The 21706-nt window shown below is 42.2% G+C and overlaps 1 protein-coding gene across 4 annotated transcripts; it reads left to right on the top strand.

Annotated features, from left to right (window-relative positions):
* The first annotated feature begins 250 nt into the window (after nt 1-250).
* LOC118384279 (serine/threonine-protein phosphatase 4 catalytic subunit B) lies at nt 251-16150 on the top strand. 4 transcript variants are annotated; one of them, XM_035770670.1, is made up of 9 exons: nt 251-402; nt 902-1183; nt 1268-1319; nt 11740-11790; nt 11999-12100; nt 12434-12607; nt 14020-14146; nt 14336-14525; nt 14738-16150. In XM_035770670.1, the coding sequence occupies exons 2-9, from the start codon at nt 1074-1076 to the stop codon at nt 14865-14867; spliced, it is 936 nt and encodes a 311-aa protein (XP_035626563.1). In that variant the 5' UTR covers nt 251-402; nt 902-1073; the 3' UTR covers nt 14868-16150. The 4 variants fall into 4 exon arrangements, with proteins under 4 accessions (XP_035626563.1, XP_035626566.1, XP_035626564.1 ...); XM_035770673.2 differs by having other exon boundaries at nt 253-402; nt 975-1183; XM_035770671.1 differs by having other exon boundaries at nt 285-439.
* The last annotated feature ends 5556 nt before the right edge of the window (nt 16151-21706 follow it).

The raw sequence follows: 21706 nt of genomic DNA, 5'->3' as shown, positions 1-21706 counted from the left end.
TCCATATACATTAATGGGGGTGAAATTGTTTGTGGATAGTAAATAAATATTGTTATTATTTGACATTTTCAGGATGGAAAAAACTATTTCAGTGGCAACCTAAACGACTAAAACCAAATAGAAAGTATGTAGAAAATATATGTAAACAGTCAGGCCCCCATTGATGTTGTTATAATGTTTCATCATAAGAACACAGCATTAGTCATGTTAAAATGTAGAATTGTCGGAAATTTGCTTAAAAACTGAAAAATTCCCCTCCCGTTTCATGACTGCGAAATGCGCGTTCCCGACAGCGGAAGTTGCAGACAGAGCCCGTCCGGCTGTGGTTTGGTGAACCGGTGAAAAAAAGATAACCGTGGTGGAGCGGAAAAATTGCTTTTACGTGGAATAAAACAGCTATATGTATGTATCTCGAGTTCTTCTTCCCCAATATTCAAAGGTATTTATGTTAGTTTTGGATTACGACGTTTCGACTAGAACACATTGGTAACAGCTAGCTAGCAAGCTAAATTAGCTAGCTAAGCAACGTTAGCATTTCGTAAGTACCTGATAAACAGGCCAAGATTGTTAGCTAATCCTAACAACGCAGTTCTCTTTTCTACCACAAATTATCTGAGTATTCCATATGAACACAAATATAGCCATAATACCAACCTTAATGAAAAGACCAGCCAACTAGCTGACTGAGGTAACGTTACCAATTAACTAACGTTATTATGTTAATGTTTAACTCACTTCATGCTAACTAACTCGCAAACTTCGCTAGTAACGCTAACTAATTACGCTAGTTGGTTTATTGGGGTTTCTACCATTTGAAGTCCTCACATTGAACAGAACAGACATATAACAATGTCTACATGTTACCATGCTCTAAAAAATGTATTTTCTTACTCTTCCATAGATCCCTCTATCTGCCGCTCTCTCTTTGTGACTATAACTGCCTGAACAGCGAGTGTGTGTGTGTTCCGGACCAGGGTGACTGTGTGTGAAGAATACACACTGTGTTTGCGAGGCCCTGTAGGTGACTCCTCCAGACCCCAGAGTGAGGATTGTGTGTGAGCCTCTCGCTCCATATGTGTGTGACAATGGGGGACATCAGTGATCTGGACAGACAGATAGAACAACTTAGGCGTTGTGAACTTATCAAGGAAAATGAAGTCAAAGCACTGTGTGCCAAGGCCAGGTAATTAAACACAAAGGCCATATTACTGTAACATTTCTGATACTATCTAAATCTTCATCACTAAGCCTGTTGTTTGTGTTACAGGGAGATTCTGGTAGAGGAGAGTAACGTACAGAGGGTGGATTCTCCCGTTACTGTGAGTATTTTTAGAATAGAAGACACCTTGGTTACTTCGTAGATCTGCCTAGACTGCCATTATTTGCACTTCCCAATCTGAGCCCTCGTGTTACGTGTAATATTGGATGGCTGAATACATTAAGGGGCAATGGAAACACTAGGCTTTAGAACCCCAGTTAACTGTAAAGTCTAGTTCATACTTGGTCTACATGTTTGTAGGCAATTAGAATGTGACCAGTGTCACTGGTCAAAACAACATTTGATTTATACTCAGGTGGAATGTCTGTAGACCGTCACTTTCCTTGTCGCACAGATGTGAAAAAAAGCGTTTTACTTCTCTGCAACTCGCAGTGTCCGTTGATGTGGTTACCGTACTGTCACAGCAACCAGACCAAATCCTCATTTGATGATGCTGTTTTAAAAATTCTCAGAATGACCAACTTTTATTTTTGTCACACTATGGCACTAAGCTATTTTCTGTAAGCTCGACCATTACCTTGTAAATAATTAGGTTGCTTTACTTTCCTGTAATAATGGATCACAAGTAACTAAAGTTTAGATGTTGTCAGCTATACTGTGGTCATTATTTGAACTGGCTAGACAACGAACCAAAACATTGTTTAGAAAATAGCTTTTTATTTGCCTGGCTTGCTAGGTTGACATTTACTGAATTCCATTTTTAAACGGATGGGTTTTATTGGTGATTTAAAAAAAAGTATGCAATTGGAGCACTGGGGTGCTGATGTCATGCAGAGGCTGTTTTGTTTATACTTTTTCATAAGTATAAAGTTTGATGTCGGACGACGATAGAATGTTCATGATGTCGCTAAGACAATTGTCTACAGACATGTCGATAGACAGACTGTAAAACCTGACTTAATTGTAAATCGCCATATTGGCATTGTTGCATCATCGGTTGGGAGAGTTTTGAAATTCCTGAATTTACTGAGATCTTGCATACCTAAATGAGCTACACTTTGCTGGTGTCAAACCATTATGAAAACATGATACATATTTTGAAAGCTGAGAAACAGCCCTTTCAAATGATATGACGTAAATCAAATGGTAATCAGTCAAGAAAAAACACTTGTGAAAATGTGCCATACACTTTTTTTTCCCCAAACTGCAATTTACACTTCCTAATGAAGATAGAGAAACACTTAGAATATATTGAATCTTCCTTGTTTTGTAAGGGTTGTCTGATATCAGAATAGTAATACCTTTTAACTGTGAATGAGTTACAGCTGTTTTAAAGACCAGTGGTATTTTTGTAGAAGTTTATGGAAGGTTCTGCGATCAGACACTTTCTTATTTGGATAGTATAGTAAATGCATATACGCACCAAAACATATTACAAATGTAATTTAGTCTTACATAACTTTATGGAAAGATTTATATTACTTAAGGGAATACATAATCTCATTCCACCCTGAAAACAAAGTGCAAGTTACATCATGCTATCATAACCATAACATTATATACAACTTTCATCTTTCATGACAATCTAAGCTATTGGGTGAAGACTAGGAGTCACTTCACTTGTACCTATGTATATCTATGTATCTGTCCTGCGAGGGTGTGATTGTCTCTCAGCACTGTTTGCAGCATGTTGTCCAGTCTCTTCAGCCCCTGCCTCTCCTTGTTACTGTGGGTTCAACTATTGACTCCCTGGTGCACAGGTGACATGTCTATAGTGTCGTCCTCAACACAAAGGTCTGAGAGCTGACAGTGCACCACAGTGTCATATAGAGAGTGAGTGTTTAAAAAAAAAATACATAGGCCTAATGGTACAAAACAATAATCATTGACAGTTACCTTCCAGTCAAAAAGCTTGGCAGAGGCAGCAGTATTATGTGGTGGCTCAAACTTCCTCCTGCTTGTCCGTTTTCAATCTCGTCCTCATCTTCCCCAAGTAATGATGACCCTTCAGCACATAAAAAATGGAACAATGAATGGAAGGGAGTTGTGCAAGTTATCAAACGGCTTGCAAGGTGACAGTTACATTTTATTGTCCAAAGGTTTTGAGCAAACCTGTAACATTTCATATCTGATTGTCCATAATCCTTAAATCTATTGATACACCCGTGAGTCAATCTAACATAATACACAAATTCCCATCAAAATCATTCAGTTTAAGCTATTATAATATGCAGTTTCTGTAGATATATCAGATCAAGCCTGAACTGTGCGATGTAGTAGGGAGTTGTAGTTTCCAGGCCAATATTCTACATAGGTAAGCATACTTAAACTTGTCCGGTCTGTGCGGCGCAAGAGACTGAGAGAAGAGAGAACACAGGATGGAGAGATAGAAAGCAGTTGCTTCGCGAGCCTGAAAATACATGATCTAAGGGATTGATAGTTGGTATTCAGCATTCATAAAAGTAGGCTATGTCTTTATTTACTTTGAAAACTACTAAAATTGTGATTTTTGTCAGACCACATAGGTAGCAGCTCTATATGAAATGATGACTTGGAATGAAATAATAAACTCATCAAATATTTTTATTAATGTAGATAAATGGTTAGTAAGCAGTAATGGGCAGTCATTACCGTCATGGGATTTTTTTATTAATTGTTTTATTCTGTGTTACAGCATTCAACCCACATAATGCATTTAATGTAAAAAATAAAATTAAAAAAACATTTTAAAGTGATTTATTTAACTAAACTGACCTCCAAAAAGAGCTAATCGCTCAGCACTATCCAACAAAAAAGGGTTTATAAATGTCCAAAGAACACAAATATTTCCAGAGTATATCTCCTATATGACACACTTCAAAACCTTATTCCTTATGATTTATATTTTGACTGTCTGTTTTGCCATTTATGAATGTGTTATTCAATGTGTTTTAATGGGCTATAGTAGTGAAAGTCTAATTGAATATTTTATATTTTCTGATGCCTACAGGGGCCCTAAAATAAAATATCTAAATGATCCATGGTATGACCATCTTTAAACAAATCCATATGTTGGCTTAGTAGAACCTCCCTCGAAAGGTTTAGACTTTGCGATAACAAAGTTGGTGAGCTTAGAGCAAGGGGGCCTGTAACATACGTTGTTTCACAGAAACATGGCTCTCTCGGGATACTCTTTCAGAGCCGGTAAAGCCAGCAGGATTCTCAGTACATCACACAGACTGGAATAAATTTCTCTCCGGGACAGAAGGGTGTTTTTAATGATTAACGACTGGTGTAATTCTGGAAACATACAGGAACTCAAGTCCTTTTGTTCACCCGACCTAAAATACCTCTCAATTAAATGCAGACCATATTATCTCTCAAGAGAATTCTCCTTCGTCATCGCCACGGCCGTTAACATCCCACCTCAAGCCGTTACTTCGATGGCCCTCAAGGAATTTCACTGGACTTTTGCAAGCTGGAAACCACATCCTGAGCCTGCATTTATTGTAGCTGGGGATTTTAACAAAGCAAATCTGTGAACTCTGCTGTCGAAGTTCTGTCAACATATCAACTGTACTACTCACGCTGCTAAGACTCTCGACCATTGCTATTCAAATTTTCGGAATGCTTACAGGGCCCTCCCCTGTCCGCCTTTCGGCAAATCTGACCACAACTCCACCTTGCTCCGTCCTATAGGCAGAAACTCAAACAGGAAGGACACATGCTTCGCACTATTCAGGAATCCACGCTTCAGGATTGTTTTGGTCACGTGGACTGGAATATTCCGGGCAGCTTGCGAAAATAATCAAGACCCATACACAAATACTGTGACTGAGTTTAGGAGGAAGTGTATAGGAGATGTGGTACCCGGTGTGACTATTAAAACCTACCCTAACCAGAGACCGTGGATAGATGGTAGCATTCGCGGGATGGATATATGTGTATATATGTGTATATATATATGTGTGTGTGTGTAGTTATTCACTCCGCAAGGAAATCAAACAAGGCAAAACGTAAGTATTGAGACAAAGTGAAGTCTCAATTCAACGGCTCAAACGATACGTTTATTGACATAGCTCAGCATTCAACACCATAGTACCCTCCAAGCTCATCATTAAGCTTGAGGCCCTGGGTCTGAACCCTGCCCTGTGCAACTGGATCCTGGACTTCCTGACAGGCTGCCCCCAGGTGGTGAAGGTAGGAAACATCACCTCCGCTGATCCTCAACTCTGCGGCCCCACAAGGGTGCATGCTCAGCCCCCTCCTGTACTCCCTGTTCACCCATGACTGCATGGCCAAGCATGCCTCCAACTCAAAGTTTACAGACCACACAACAGTAGTAGGCTTGATTACCAATGATGACGAAACAGCCTAAGGTGAGTGCTCTGGGAGTGTGGTGCCTGAAAAACAACCTCTCACTCAATGTCAACAAAACAAAGGAAATGATCGTGGACTTCAGAGGGTGCACCCTCTATCTACATCGACGGGACCGCAGTGGAGAATGTGGAAATCTTCAAGTTCCTTGGCGAACACATCACTGACAAACTGAAATGGACCACCTACACAGACAGTGTAGTGAAGGTGAAACGGAGCCCTTCAACCTCAGGAGGCTGAAGAAATTTGGCTTGTCAACTAAAACCCTGAAACTTTTACAGATGCACAATTGAAATCATCCTGTCCGGCTGTATCACAGCCTGGTATGGCAACTGCACCGCCCACAACCGCATGGCTCTCCAGAGGGTGGTGCGGTCTTCCTGATACATTACCGGGGCAAGCTACCCGCTCTCCAGGACACCTACAGCACCTGATATCACAGGATTTCCAAAAAGATCATCAAGGACAATAACCACCCAAGCCACTGCCTGTTTACCCCACTACCATCCAGAAGGGGAGGTCAGTGCAAGTGCGTCAAAGCTGAGACCGAGAGACTGAAAAACAGCTTATCTCAATGCCATCAGACTGTTAAACAGCCATCACTAGCACATTAGAGGCTGCTGCCTATAGGCATAGACTATAAATCACTGGCCACTTTAAGGAATGGAAGACTAGTCACTTTTAATAAGGTTTACATATCTGGCATTACTCATCTCATATGTATATATTGTTTTCTATACCATTCAATGGTATCTCATTCACTTAATAATGTTTACATATCTTGTATTACTCATCTCATATGTATATGCTGTATTCTATACTATTCTACTGTATCTTAGTCGGTTCCGCTCTGACCTTGCGTAGCCTAGTGGTTAGAGCATTGGACTAGTAACCGGAAGGTTGCGAGTTCAAACCCCCTAGCTGACAAGGTACAAATCTGTCGTTCTGCCCCTGAACAGTCAGTTAACCCACTGTTCCCAGGCCGTCATTGAAAATAAGAATGTGTTCTTAACTGACTTGCCTGGTTAAATAAAGGTAAAAATTAAAAATTAAATGTATATTAATTACTTACTTACTGCTCAAAAAAATAAAGGGAACACTTAAACAACACAATGTAACTCCAAGTCAATCACACTTCTGTGAAATCAAACTGTCCTTTTAGAAAGCAACACTGATTGACAATAAATGTCACATGCTTTTGTGCAAATGGAATAGACAACAGGTGGAAATTATAGGCAATTAGCAAGACACCCCCAATAAAGGAGTTGTTCTGCAGGTGGTGACCACAGACCACTTCTCAGTTCCTATGCTTCCTGGCTGATGTTTTGGTCACTTTTGAATGCTGGTGGTGCTGAGTCTACAACCCACACAAGTGGCTCAGGTAGTGCAGCTCATCCATGATGGCACATCAATGCGAGCTGTGGCAAGAAGGTTTGTTGTGTCTGTCAGCGTAGTGGCCAGAGCATGAAGGCGCTACCAGGAGACAGGCCAGTACATCAGGAGACGTGGAGGAGGCCGTAGGAGGGCAACAACCCAGCAGCAGGACCGCTATCTCCGCCTTTGCAAGGAAGAGCACTGCCAGAGCCCTGCAAAATTACCTCCAGCAGGCCACAAATGTGCATGTGTCTGCTCAAACGGTCAGAAACAGACTCCATGGGGGTGGTATGAGGGCCCGACATCCACAGATGGGGGTTGTGCAGGACGTTTGGCATTTGCCAGAGAACACCAAGATTGGCTAATTCGCCACTGGCGCCCTATGCGCTTCACAGGTGAAAGCAGGTTCACACTGAGCACGTGACAGACGTGACACGAGTCTGGAGACGCCGTGGAGAACTTTCTGCTGCCTGCAACATCCTCCAGCACGACCGGTTTGGCGGTCGGTCAGTCATGGTGTGGGGTGGCATTTCTTTGGGGGACCGCACAGCCCTCCCATGTGCTCGTCAGATTTTTTGGGGAAATCCTCCTTTCCATCGTGTGCCTTTTGTCATCAGACAATTTTGACTGAACTCTGCTAAGCCGTTGGACTTGGGAAGTTGGGGCTGGAGGTGTTGTGTCAGAATCCCCGGTCGTTAGCGAATGATCGAAACTTGAGAACTGCGGGCCATTGCTCGAGTACAGGTCAGACGCAACACCATGTCTTGCAAAGACTGATTTCAGGTAGGTGATTACAGCTTTGCTGGAGGTATTTGGCAGTGTTGCTACTTCAGGGTAGTTTGAGTAGTAGTCAGAAACAACAATGTGACTTTTGCCATTGCAGTCAAAAAGGTAAACTCCAACATTGTAGTAGGGTCTGTTGGGTACTGGATAAGGCATTAGTGGCTCTGCTTGCTGCTTTGGCCTGTCGGTCAAACACAGTTCACATGAAGCCTGGTTCATTTTTGGCCAGTACATTACTTCTCGTGCTTGTCGTTTGCATTTTTCCTCACCCAAGTGGCCCTCGTGTATTTTCTGTAGCGTTTCTTTGCGTAGTGTCATTCCCATGAGAATATTGTTGCCCTTGAACACTGTCATCCACAATGGTGACCTCTGCCCTGTACATCCAGTAATCCTGTATTCTCCTTGGACAGTTTTCCTGTGCGGGCTATCCTATCAGTGTTGTTTCTTTCAACTCTATCATTGTTTGGTCAGCTGCAGCTTCTCTTTTGATCTGCTCCATTCTCTCAGAAGACGCAGGAAGTGACGCTACGATCATGTCGACGTAGGCCTGAATCTGTGCGTTTCTGTGTTTCAAAGCTCTCTTGTCGACTGCTTGAGAAAGAGTGTCGGCGGCGAACAAACTTTCCCGGGGTATAGATCCTCTTCACATTATACTTTTGCAGTCTGGTCAACGTTCTTTGGATTCTCATTGGACAATCATTCAGTGGCTTAGACATGATTGACACCAATGGTTTGTGGTCGTGTCTACTTTGAAGTCTCCCAAGCCAAACTGACGCGTCTGCAGAAATCCTTGTGCTTTTCTCTGGATCGTAGAACTTGAGCACGGGCTCTTCTGTGATGGTCTTTGTTTTTGAAGCAGTTTTCCTGTTCATGGGACCATTCCCATTCATTTATCTGTTCCAGAAGACATCTGAGTGGAGCGGACTTTGCTAAAAGTTGCGGAATGAACTTTGCAATGTAGGTGATCATGCCCATGAAGCATCTCACGTCGTCCTTTTTCTCCGGGCGCTCCATGTTGTTGATGGCTAATGTTTTCCTCGGGTCTGGTTTGACTCCATCCTTTGAAAGTACGTCTCCCACGAAGGTAAGTGTTTTCACACCAAACTCGCATTTGTCCTTGTTTAGTTTTAGGTTGACTTTCCGTGTCAGGTCCAGCACTTCTCACTCTCGCGTCGTGTTCTTCTTTTGTGGACCCCCAGACGATGATGTCATCCATCATGGTCTCCACTCCTGGAATGTGCTCGAAGATCATGTGGATTGTCTTGTGGTAGACCTCTGACGCTGAGAGAATCCCATATGGTAGATGAAGAAATCTGTACCTGCCCTCAGGTGTGTTCAATGTGCATAGCCTTAAGCTTGCATCGTCGAGCTTCATTTGCCAGAATCCTGATGAGGCATCAAGCTTACTGAACCACTTTTCTCCAGCAAACTGCGACATTCTCTTCTCTTGTTGGCAACTTGAAATGCTCTCTCTCTCTTTGTTGAGATCTCTTGGGTCTAGACATATCCTGAGATCGCTGTTCTTTTTCACCACAATAACCAGTGAGCTTACCCAGTCTGTAGGTTCGTCCATTTTTGTGATGACATCCATCTTTTCCATGTGTCCGAGTTCCTCCTTGAGCTTTTTCCTCAGTGCAAAATGGAACTTTTCTGCATGCATGCACAACTGGAGTCATTTTGTCATAAGTACATATTTTGTGTTTTCCTGGTAAACATACAAAAGACCCTCAAACACGTCCTCGTACTCGGCCAGTAGCGATTCTTGGACATTTTCAGTCTGTAATGCCAATACATACACTCTTTTCAACAAATTGAGCTTTTCACATGCATTGATTCCTAGAATAGGCTGTACACTTTTCCACGATCAGCAGCTGTGCTTTGAACTGTTTTCCTTTGTGCTGTAAAGTTACTATTCAGCTTTCTTTGACTGGTACGTTCTCCCCAGTATAACCAGTAACCTTAATTTTCACCAGGTGTATTTTGCTCTTCACCTTCAGTGTTTTGTAGTCATCCAGTAACAACAGGGTTTACCTGTGCTCCAGTATCAAGCTTGAATGGTATTATAGTTTCATTCACAGTGAATGGCACAATCCATTCAGCTTTTATTGCGTTGCCTATTTCCAGACTCAACAAAGATTTCTTCAATCTCCTTGACTGTGTGAACCATTTTTCTTTGTAGCCTCAGCTTTGCAGCATTTTGTTAAATGATTATTTTTCCCACATGATTGTTGTTACATGATTTGCCATATGCAGGGCAATTTTTTTGCTTGTCGATAAATCCACATTTTCCACATGTAGTGTTTTGATTTCCCTCTTGCTTGTTTTTTGTTTTGTTGTGTGTGTGTGTGTGTGTGTGTGTGTGTGTGTGGTGCTCCTCTCTTTTTATTGCATGCACTGACGTCTCATCCCTGTGCAGCTCTTTAGCTTGTGCTCTGGTGGTTTCGGCTGCTGGGACACACATTCACTGCTTTATAAGTGTGCCACAGACAGGAAAGTCTTTCACTAGTGAGTCTTTTTCAGTTTTTCAAATTCACACGTTTTGCTCAGTGTGTTCAGCTCAGCCAAATACGGGTCAAAACTGACACCCTGTTTCTGATCATGAGAGAAACTTGTATCTCTCAAACGTGACGTTCTGGCATGGTACAAAGTACTCCTCAAATTTAGCACAGTCGGTGTCAAGTTTGCCTCGTCTTGCTGAAAGCTATTGTAAATGTCCAATTCATCCTCTCCAATAACATGCAGAAAAATGGAAGCCTTCCATTTGTCATCTCCCCCTGCTCCACTGGCAGCTAGGTAGAAATTGAATCTCTGCTTGAAATGTTTCCAACTGTCAGCTAGATTTCCTGTTAACTGTGTAGAAGGACTAGCTAGGCCTATCCATGACGGAGAACAGGAACAGTGTCAATTTCTCTTCAGTATGTTGCTCATCAACTTGCTCGTCAACAGATTCCAATGCAGCCTCGCTCTCGCTACTGTCACTCTTGCTGCTGTGTCTCGTTGTCCTCGCTCTTGCATGCTAGCATCTTCGACTACTCGCGTCACTTCACTTGTGGTAGAATGTTCAATTTTCATCACGGAAATTTGCGGAGTCCTGCTTTTCTCTTTGTCTCGTCATAGCGACTACCAATTTGACACCATGTTTTGTTCCTTGTATAATGACAAACCGGGGCGTAGGTCTAACTACTTTTAATGAACATGTACTTAAGCTAAACTCCGTGTTTAGCCATGCGCCTCATTATTCAACCCCCCGTAGTCTAAATGTTATTAATACATAACGCAGGTAGTATCATATGAAACGGCACTATGGTGTTCTAAAATGTTGGTATCCATAAGTATCATGATGTTTTGGTACCGTGGTACCAGTATACCATGCAGCACTTCTTCATATTTAACTTAATCATTAGCCAGTTCGTGTTAGCAAGGTCTAGCTCATACCTAATGACAAATGCTCTTCAAAGTGTCAATAGGAGTATTTTAGTTTGTAGTTATCAATGAAAATATTTACATAAAAAAGACAAGTTGAGCTCAATCAAGTAGGCTGGCTAGCTAGTTATTAACTAATTTGCCTCATTTTGGCTGATTTGTCTACTCGGCTTGTTGTCAATTTCATTTTCACCGACTCATCAACTGAAAAAATACTCTAAAGTGTACATGTCATTACATCAAAATTAATTGTATACAGTTTCATTCCTTTAATATTGTTGTCCTGATCGCAGTCCGGTAGAGGCGAGGAAATTCCCAGTGGCAGCATTCACTTGCCGTCTCTGTGCCAAAACTCACAATCTTCTCACTCCTACCAATGCAATGACACATCGGCGCTACCATGGCAATTCAAGATAGCGCTACCCTTACCTCTAATAAACGTTGTTAAAGGTCAAAACACAAATATAGATTTTTCTATGTTACAAGCACATGTTTAGTATTAGTGGATTAAATACATTTTTGCTCCGCTTTACTTCAAGAATGGTTTCCCTTTAATTCCCTACAATTCTCCTTTTCTATCACAGGTGTGTGGGGATATCCATGGACAGTTTTATGACCTGAAGGAGTTGTTTAGAGTAAGTTGTCTGTTTTCTTTGTCTGCATTTCATCTGTATGATTTCTGAGTGCTGCTCTGTGCGGTGTGTGTGTACAGTTCCAAACTCAACATATGCACCATTTTTCTTCATAATGCCATAAACTCTATGTAATTTACATACATGTCATATTCTACTGTGCCCTTTTTGCTGTGTCATTATTTTAACACTTCAATTGCGTGTGTGCAAGGTTGGGGGTGATGTTCCGGAGACAAACTATCTCTTCATGGGTGACTTTGTGGACCGAGGCTTCTACAGTGTGGAGACGTTCCTGCTGCTGCTAGCACTCAAGGTACTCGAGAGAAGCCAAATCAAAGCTATTCGATTATTTGTATTCTTCTGACTCTCTTTTACCGCCTCTGTAGTAGTGTTTCTAATGCTATGCAAGGTGGGCGTTAATTCAATTTAAACTTGTATAAATTCAGGAAATGCAATGATTGGAAATGTTTGTGTACATCTTCATTGTACTGTGCGATGTGTGCCCTTTGTGTCTAGCCCTACTACTAACCTAAGCTCCCTATAGGTCAAAGTTGGACCTACCACCCCTCTCATTTGCTTTTTAGCCAGTAGGTTCCCTCTGAAGGAACTATTCTAACACGTAACTTACCCCCTCCTCCTCCCACAGGTGCGCTATCCAGACAGGATCACTCTGATCCGAGGGAACCATGAGTCACGGCAGATCACACAGGTCTATGGCTTCTATGACGAGTGCCTCCGCAAGTACGGCTCGGTCACTGTTTGGAGATACTGCACCGAGATCTTTGATTACCTGTCCCTCTCTGCCATCATCGACGGCAAGGTGCGCTCCCCGGCCCCTTCAGTCATATTTCTCTGCTTCTCTCTGATTGTTATTTGTGCCATCTTACCAACTCCTATGGTCATGCCAAGTAGGGACGTGACAATGAACATAGTAGTTGACATTTCAGAACAAATAGATCTGGGACCATGCTAGATTGGCTAGTCCCACTAAATAGCTAGCTCTCACTAAAACAGCATGACTTGCCACAATATCCCCTCTTTATATCTTTCCTGCTAGCTCTAGTTTTCCTCTGTAATTGTTAACTCTGTAATTAATGCAAGTAACAATCGCAATTGGACTCGGTTCAAACATGTTTTGCTGCTGTATGAGGAAGAATGTTTTTAAAGAAACCTGTTTCTGGAGTTGGATTGTGTCAAGGCCTTAACTAGACTGAACAACAATATAAACACAACATGCAACAATTTTAATTATTTTACGGAGTTACAGTTCATATGAGAAAGTCAGTCAATTGAAATAAATAAATTAAGCCCTAATCTATGGATTTCACATTATTGGGAATACAGATATGCATCTGTTGCTCACAGAAACCCTGGAAAAAAATCTAATTGCCTCATGCAGTGCAACACTTACTTCGCATCGAGTTGATCAGGCTGTTGATTGTGGCCTGTGAAATGTTGTCTGAGTCTTCTTCAATGGCTATGTGAAGTTGCTGGATATTGCCAGGAACTGGAACACGCTGTCATACACGTTGATCCAGAGCATCCCACAGATGCTCAATGGGTGCCATTTCTGAGTGTGCAGACCATGGAAGAACTGGGATATTTTCAGCTTCCAGGAATTGTGTACAGGTCCTTGCGACATGGGGCCGTGCAATTTCAGGTGATGACTGCGGATGAATGGCACAACAATGGGCCTCTGTGCATTCAAATGGCCTTTGATTAAACAAAATGCTATTGTGTTCGTTGTCCATAGCTTATGCCTGCCTATACCATAACCCTACCGCCACCATGGGGCACTCTGTTCAAAATGTTGACGTCGGCAAACATCTCTAGATGTTGATGGCTTATGGGAGAGAACTTAACATTCAATTCTCTGGCAACTGCTCTGGTGGACATTCCTGCAGTCAGCATGCCAATTGCACAGTCCCTCAACTTGACATCTGTGGGATTGTGTTGTGTGACACAACTGCGCATTTTAGGGTGGCCTTTTATCGTCCCCACCACAAGGTGCACCTGTCTAATGATCATGCGGTTTAATCGGCTTCTTAATCCGTCCACCTGACAGGTGTGGCGCATCATCTTGGCAAAGGAGAAATGCTCACTAAAGTTGTGGCCAAAGCTTGAGAGAAATACGCTTTTTGTGCGTATGAAAAATGTCATGGGTCTTTTATTTCAGCTCAGGAAACATGGGACGAACCCTTTACATGTTGTTTATATTTTCTCTTTGTGTAGATATTCTGTGTGCACGGCGGCCTTTCTCCATCTATTCAAACTCTGGACCAAATCAGAACTATCGACAGGAAGCAGGAAGTGCCTCACGACGGCCCCATGTGTGACCTGCTGTGGTCTGACCCAGAAGGTAAGATACTGGTACTGTCCAAAAACAACCCCCTAAATAAACTTCTGCCCCAAAAACGTGTAGCTGTAAGCAAGATGGTGAAGATTCCTCCAAGTCATCCTGTCACACATTGTAGCATCTATGCCCCAACGAAAAGGAATGAGATGACTCCAGTAGCAACCAGAATGTCTCTGCTCCTCTCTCTCCCAGACACCACAGGGTGGGGTGTGAGCCCTAGGGGGGCGGGCTACCTGTTTGGCAGTGACGTGGTGGCCCAGTTCAACGCAGCCAACGACATCCACATGATCTGCAGGGCCCACCAGCTGGTCATGGAGGGATACAAGTGGCACTTCAATGAGACCGTGCTCACTGTGTGGTCTGCACCCAACTACTGCTACAGGTCTGTGTCCTGTCTCCATCTTTTTCTTGCTCGCTTGTCTCGTTTTCTTCTCCCTTCCTATATATTCTGTATTTGAACTGCTGAGTTTATGGCCAAACTCTGCTGTGTATGCATGTGCTTTGTTAGCTTATAACAATGTTTAGGGCGCAATAGCAACCACCTCTCTCTCCTGCCCCCTTCTGTCTCTCTCTCTCTCTCTCTGTGACAAACAGATGTGGTAATGTGGCGGCCATCTTGGAGCTGGATGAGCACCTGCAGAGGGAGTTCATCATATTTGAAGCCGCTCCGCAGGAAACCAGGGGCATTCCCTCCAAAAAGCCAGTGGCAGACTACTTCCTGTGACCTCTCACCCTGGAGGGAATATGGCGCCTTTGGTCGCGTTCCCCTGCTTAGTCGTTGCGTGCATCAACCAATGGTTACGTGCCACGTCATCGACTGTCGTCGATTGCTATAACTTGATGCATCGTTTGCTATAACTTGATGTGGTTAGCTGATACTTAAAATACCTATCCAGGGGTTGTAAGATCTGGCATGCGTCAGCAATGCCTGGGCAGAGGAACGCGCCCTTTATGTTAGGATGGATTCTGGTGTCTTGAATCTCTTCAGTTCTGTTTCAAACTGACCCCTAGACCAGGGGTAGACAACCCTGTTCCTGGAGTGCCGCAGGTACTGTACAATTGTCTCAAAGAGCTACACTGAGCTACTAAGCTTATTGTTCAGTGATTGCCTAAATTCACCACACTTGGTCTTCCAGGTCAGTTTAATCAAAAACAGGAAGTGTCTGCCGCACTCCAGGACCAGGGTTGCAAGCCCCACTCTAGACACTTCTTGATTCCCCACTGGAGAAATGAAAGCGCTGTGTCGGTGTGAGCAATATGGAAGAAACTCTACCTAGCCCTTTATCTACCCTGTCAAGAGGATGAGGTGGAGCTATTACCATACTGCTGATACTGTCCGGACCTTGGTCGGAAGATCATGAAGTATTTAGTTGTGGCCGCTTTGGGTCCGTTTGAAACTGTGCCCATGACTGTTGTTATTTCAGCTCTATAAAATGGCCATCACGGAGTTCTCCTTTTTCTTCCTCCCCTCCTATTAACTTCTCTTATCCCCTCTTGCCGCCATTGAGTCGTTTGGTATTTGCCATTCCCCCTAATCTTGTAGTATTTTTACATTTGAAAATGGGAACATTGTCCTACAGATGGCGGGATACTTGAAAGGAGATGAGAATATTTTAATCTGCAGATATAGGAAATTAAACCCCATTTCTGGGTTGAATTTTCCATATGCATAATTTCTTACACATTTTTCTTTTCTTAGATTTTTGTATAACTGTTGTGTAAAGGATGAACTGCAAAAATTATTTTTGCTCCAGTTTGCTATTTCAGTTTACTGTTTGCTTGTGTTTCGTCTCCACCTCAGTTTTCAAAAACATTGTTCTCAATGCTACTCAGCATGCACCTACACTCAAACAAATAAAGTAACTGGTTAAATGGGATCACTACACACAACTGTTTATTTTTTTTCTCTCTACCCTGTTGATGCCTATTGATCCACAAATCTCTGTAGGGTTCACTGTTGACTTTTGATATTGTGAAAATAAAATCTTTTTGTATCAATCTCCTTTATCTGCTGGAGGTTTCAAGTTCTGTTTATTTAGCCAGTTGATGCATGGATTGAAGAGAAAAAAAAACTGACCTACTTCAATTATGTATCCAGACATGATATACTGTTTGGTGTTGTTCCCAACCAAAATCCTAATAGCAATATTACAGAATGCATGAAATGAGTGAGTGGTGATTGTAGATAACATTTTAGTAATTTAGCAGGCACACTTGTCCAGCGTGACTGCTATATATTTCCACATATGTTTATATATTTAAATTATGTGGAAATTCAGAGTAAAACATTCAGAGAGAGCTAATGAGCAGATGGGCTCCTGTATTTTCAGCATGTTTTTATAGAAAGATGGATTAAGAGCTAGATAAAGTTGAGTTTTTCTGCGAGGACATATACAGGATTCTACCCTCCACAACATAACCTTCAATCCAAATCAAAACTCCAAACCTGCAACCTAATTTTGGACAGAATTGCCTGGAAGGATTCCTACTACCTAAGATTATTTCCTAGGTATATACAACGAATGCGCTGGCAAACCGACTACCAGCAAAATAAACACAAGAGACCTGAAAACACCATCTAACCTGGAACTGAGTAATGTTTACTCTGAAGTTACTTTTAAAGCCAAGAAGAAAAATAAATATGATATATTTTACTTTATAAGGACTGAATGCGAAGTTAAGGCTACCAAGCTTGCTAGGACAGGTCAGATCAATTAGCACAAGTGTGAAGTGAGAGGTGTCAAAGCCCTTGAGCCCAACAATGGCAGGAGAGTTTCACAGCCTCCCCCACCCAAATGCAGAGGCCTTTGACGCCCCCCCATCTGTGCAGAGGTCCTTACAATACAGTATCCCCTGGATTTATCTCTATTTTGAACTGATATGCTGTTAATTACCTCAAAACTATTTTGTTGCTTTGATCACATCAGAAAATAAACTCCCCCCAATCTCCAAAATACAACAGCCGCAGGACAACTTTGTTTGGAAGTCGTAAAGGACGATTCGCCAACACTAAAGAGATATAGCTAGCTAACGTCCTCCTTTTCCACGTGGAAAAAAAACGTGGACAAAGACTTGCTAGCTAGCTAATTTCTACAAGGAACCTGAAAAATCTTCTCCCAAGTGGGTGTGACACATACTCCCGTTGCCTGCTACACTGCTGCTTGGATTCCACCTGGCGATCTGTTCACCGTGTGCCCTAGCCTGTCTGGGTACCTGTGCTCTCCCCCTGTCTGGTACAGGTACCCCCGCCACACTCCCCCCTCTCTCCCAAGCTTTCACTCGCCTCCAGCACATGCACTGTTGGGGTGAGTGACTCTTTGCTAGCCCCAAGTTATATATTTTATCTTGTGCTGTAAGCTATTTGCCTCATGACTCCTGTGTGCTTGATTGACTATGAACTTGCTTGTTTACCCAACCGTGGGACAGACTACGTTTGTTTCCACACTCGGGACGCCAACTTTGTATTCATGTTACCTGATGAAATTGCTTTACAATATGATCTTGTTGCCATCTAATCCACATTCAAATGTCATAAATCAACACTACAGAGCTCTCCCTGTCCTCTGCCGTGCCCTGATTGTATTACTGCTGATGATATCTGGAAATGTGCATGTACACCCTGGTGCATCTACTGTTGCTAGCCCTAATTCTCACTTGTGCTCTGGCAATCTTTACCAAGGAACACCTTCAGTGCTTGCTTGTCTCCACAAATTCTTTCTCCAAACAATTTGATTTACTGTTTTTAAGCATTCAACTTTCAAATAGCTCTTGACTGTTTCTGGGTATTATCGTCCTCCATCAGCACCGGCCTGTCCTCTAATTGCCCTAAGCGCTCTCCTGGACCCTTACACTAAGTCTGAATGTGTCCTGTTAGGTGACCTAAACTGGGACATGCTTAACCTGTTGATCCTACCCCCTACTTTTTCGAGCATTCTGTTAAAAATCGTGCAACATTTCAGCGCCCTGCTACTCATGCCAGGAATATAGTATATGCATATGATTAGTATGTGTGGATAGAAAACACTCAGACGTTTATAAAACTGGTTAAATCACGGCTGTGACTATAACAGAACGTGCGTTTCATTGAAAAGCGCAGGAAAATCTGATCACTGAAAATTGGAAAATATATCAATGCGCCACTTGAATGTATTGTTGAATGGAAACCACATTACCTGGAGCCGAGATTGCAATTCCTACAGCTTCCACACGATGTCACCAGTCTTGTCAATTGCCTAGGCTTTGTTTCTTGGTCAAACGAAGAAGAGACAGCCCATTTCTTCCGGTCTCTGACCGGATATTTTGGTTGAGATTTATCCGGACATTATTTCAAGACGTAGAGCTATAGAATATACATCGCCCCTTGATCAATTTGATCGATTATTAACGTTTACTAATACCTAAAGTTGCATTACAAAAGTATTTCGAAGTGTTTTGTGAAAGTTTATCGTCAACTTTTTTAATTTAAAAAAATGACGTTGCGTTATAAAACACAGTTTTTTTCCTTGATCACACAGTCTTCATAGATCGATATCTAGGCTATATATGGACCGATTTAATCTGAAAAAAATACCCAATAGTGATGTTTATGGGACATCTAGGAGTGCCAACAAAGAAGATCATCAAAGGTAATGAATGTTTTATATTTTATTTCTGCATTTTGTGTAGCGCCGACTATGCTAATTATTTTGTTTACGTCCCCTGCGGGTCTTTAGGGGTGTTGCATACTATCAGATAATAGCTTCTCATGCTTTCGCCGAAAAGCATTTTAAAAATCTGACTTGTTAGCTGGATTCACAACGAGTGTAGCTTTAATTCAGTACCCTGCATGTGTGTTTTAATGAACGTTTGAGTTTTAACGAGTGCTATTAGCATTTAGCGTAGCGCATTTGCATTTCCAGATGTCTAGATGGGACGCCTGCGTGTCGGATCGACCTAAGAGGTTAAACCACCTGACCAAGTCCTAAAGCAATGGGGCTCCCTAAATCTTTCTTAGATTATTACCAATCCCACAAGGTATGACTCCAAACACCCAGGAAAGGCTAATCTCGTTGATGTTATCCTCACAAAGAATCCTGATATAGGTATCAGTCTGGTGTTTTCTGTAATGTCCTTAGTGATCACAATTTTTATAGCCTGTTTTTGTAATGGCTGCTCAGTGAAACGACCTGTCCTGATTTGTCATGAATTCCTGCTAAAAAACTTTAATGAGCAAGCCTTCCTTCATGACCTGGTCTCTGTAAATTGATGAAGAAACAGCTTTATCCCCTCTGTAGAAGACGCCTGGACCTCCTTTTTTTATATTTTCAGTTGTACCGTTCATGTCCATTACATGAAATCCAAAATAAAAATGGATTCAAATGACAGGTTGTAATGCAACAAAATAGGCAAAATGCCAAGGGAGCTGAATACTTTTGCAAGGCACTGTACTCCACCTCAAGAATACCATTTGGCGAAAGGCTCGGCACACGCATAGTTAGGCTGACTGGCTCTCGTTCAGGCAAATGAGAAATAAGTGCACTCAGGCTATCCGGAAGACCAAAGTTAGTTACTTTAAGGAGCAGTTCTCTCTCTGTGGGTCTAACCCCAAGAAGTTATGAAACACGGTTAAAGACCTGGAGAATAAACCCTCCTCCTTCCAACTGCCCATGTCCCTTAATGTCGATAATGTGGTTGTTACTGACAAGGAGCACATGGCTGAGCTCTTTAATCACCATTTCATTGTCAGGCATCATATTTGACTCAGCCATGCCTCCTTGTCCGTCCAGCATTTCCTCATCTCCCACCCCTTCTAATGTGACTATCCCCGATGCTGCTCCTCTTTTTCCCCTGCCCCGCTACAAAGTTTCTCCATGCAGGCGGTCACTGAGTCCGAGGTGCTAAAGGAGCTCCTTAAAACCTCTTGTGACAAGCAATCCCGGATCCGGGATCGTAATCATAGCCTCAAACGAATTAGCATAACGCAGCGGACATAAATACCCCTAGTAACTTTTCCTATTCATGAAAATCGCAAATGAAATGAAATAAATATATTCAAACACAAGCTTAGCCTTTTGTTAACAACACTGTCATCTCAGATTTTCAAAATATGCGTTACAGCCAACGCTAGACAAGCATTTGTGTATGTTTATCATGGCTCTGCTGGCAGCAGGCAACATTTTCACCAAAATAAGAAAAGCAACCAAATTAAATAATTTACATTTGAAGAACTTTTGATGCTTTCACTAAGGAGACTAGATAGCAAATGTTCCTTTTTTCCCCAAATATTATTTTTGTAGGCGACATAGCTCCAGTTTGTTCATCATGCTTGGCTGAGAAATCGACCGGAAAATGCTACCATTACAACGCTGAACTTTTTTCAAAATTAACTCCATAATATCGACAGAAACACGGCAAACGTTGTTTAGGATCCATCATCAAGGTGTTTTTAACATATATATTCGATAATATATCCGTCGAGGCAATTGGTTTCTCATAAGAAGCGATTGGAAAAATGGCTACCTCAGTATTTTACGCAAGATTTTCTGCGGGAGACACCATGTGACCACTTGCTAAATATGCTCCCTTACGGCTATTCTGCAATGGAAGTGCGTAAAAAGACGTCACAATGCTGTAGACACCTTGGGGAATACGTGGAAAACGTAAGCTCATTCGTAGCTCATTCACAGCCATATAAGGAGTCATTGGCATGAGGCGGTTTTAAAAAATGCGACACTTCCTGATTGGATTTTTATCTGTGTTTCACCTGTAACATCAGTTCTGTGGCACTCACAGACAATATCTTTGCAGTTTTGGAAACGTCAGAGTGTTTTCTTTCCAAAGCTGTCAATTATATGTATAGTCGAGCATCTTTTCGTGACAAAATATCTTGTTTAAAACGGGAACGTTTTTCATCCAAAAATGTTAATAGCGCCCCCTAATGCATAACTAAACTTGACCCCAAAAAAACACCTGGGTCAGATGGATAATACCCTTTCTTTTTTAAGGTTGCTGCCCCTATCATCACCAAGCCTATCTCTGACCTTTTTAACATCTCTCTCCTCTCTGGGGAGGTTCCCATTGCTTGGAAAGCAGCCACGGTGCGTCATTTATTTAAAGGGGAGATCAAGTTGATCCTAACTGTTATAGGCCTATTTCTATTTTCCCTGTTTATCAACAATGTTGGAAAAACTTGTCAATGATTAACTAGCGGGCTTTCTTGATGTCTATAGTATTCTCCCCTCTGGATTTTGTGTTAAACGCTCTGCAACAACGCTTTCTCTGCCCTTAACCTTGTTCTGAACACCTCCAAAACAAAGGTCATGTGGTTTGGTAAGAAGAATGCCCCTTTCCCCACTGGTGTGATTACTACCTCCGAGGGTTTACAGCTTGAGGTAGACACCTCATACAAGTACTTGGGAGTTTGACTAGACGGTACACTGTTCTTCTGTCTGCACATGTCAAAGCTGCAGGCTAAGGTTAAATCTAGACTTGGTTTCCTCTATCTTAATTGCTCCTTTTTCACCCAGCTGCCAAAGTAACCCTTATTTAGGGGACCATCCTATCCATGTTAGATTACGGTCGCTC

The sequence above is a fragment of the Oncorhynchus keta genome, chromosome 5, assembly GCF_023373465.1.
Source record: "Oncorhynchus keta strain PuntledgeMale-10-30-2019 chromosome 5, Oket_V2, whole genome shotgun sequence".
Taxonomy (NCBI): Eukaryota; Metazoa; Chordata; class Actinopteri; order Salmoniformes; family Salmonidae; genus Oncorhynchus; species Oncorhynchus keta.
This window is presented reverse-complemented; position numbering and strand designations above follow the sequence as displayed.

Excerpts from the sequence above, each read along its gene's own strand:
- LOC118384279 (XM_035770670.1), top strand. The coding sequence starts at position 1,074 with ATGTGTGTGACAATGGGGGACATCAGTGATCTGGACAGACAGATAGAA. Across the intron at positions 1,184-1,267 it reads GCACTGTGTGCCAAGGCCAG|GGAGATTCTGGTAGAGGAGA; the intron begins GTAATTAAACAC and ends TTTGTGTTACAG. Across the intron at positions 12,101-12,433 it reads TGCTGCTGCTAGCACTCAAG|GTGCGCTATCCAGACAGGAT; the intron begins GTACTCGAGAGA and ends CTCCTCCCACAG.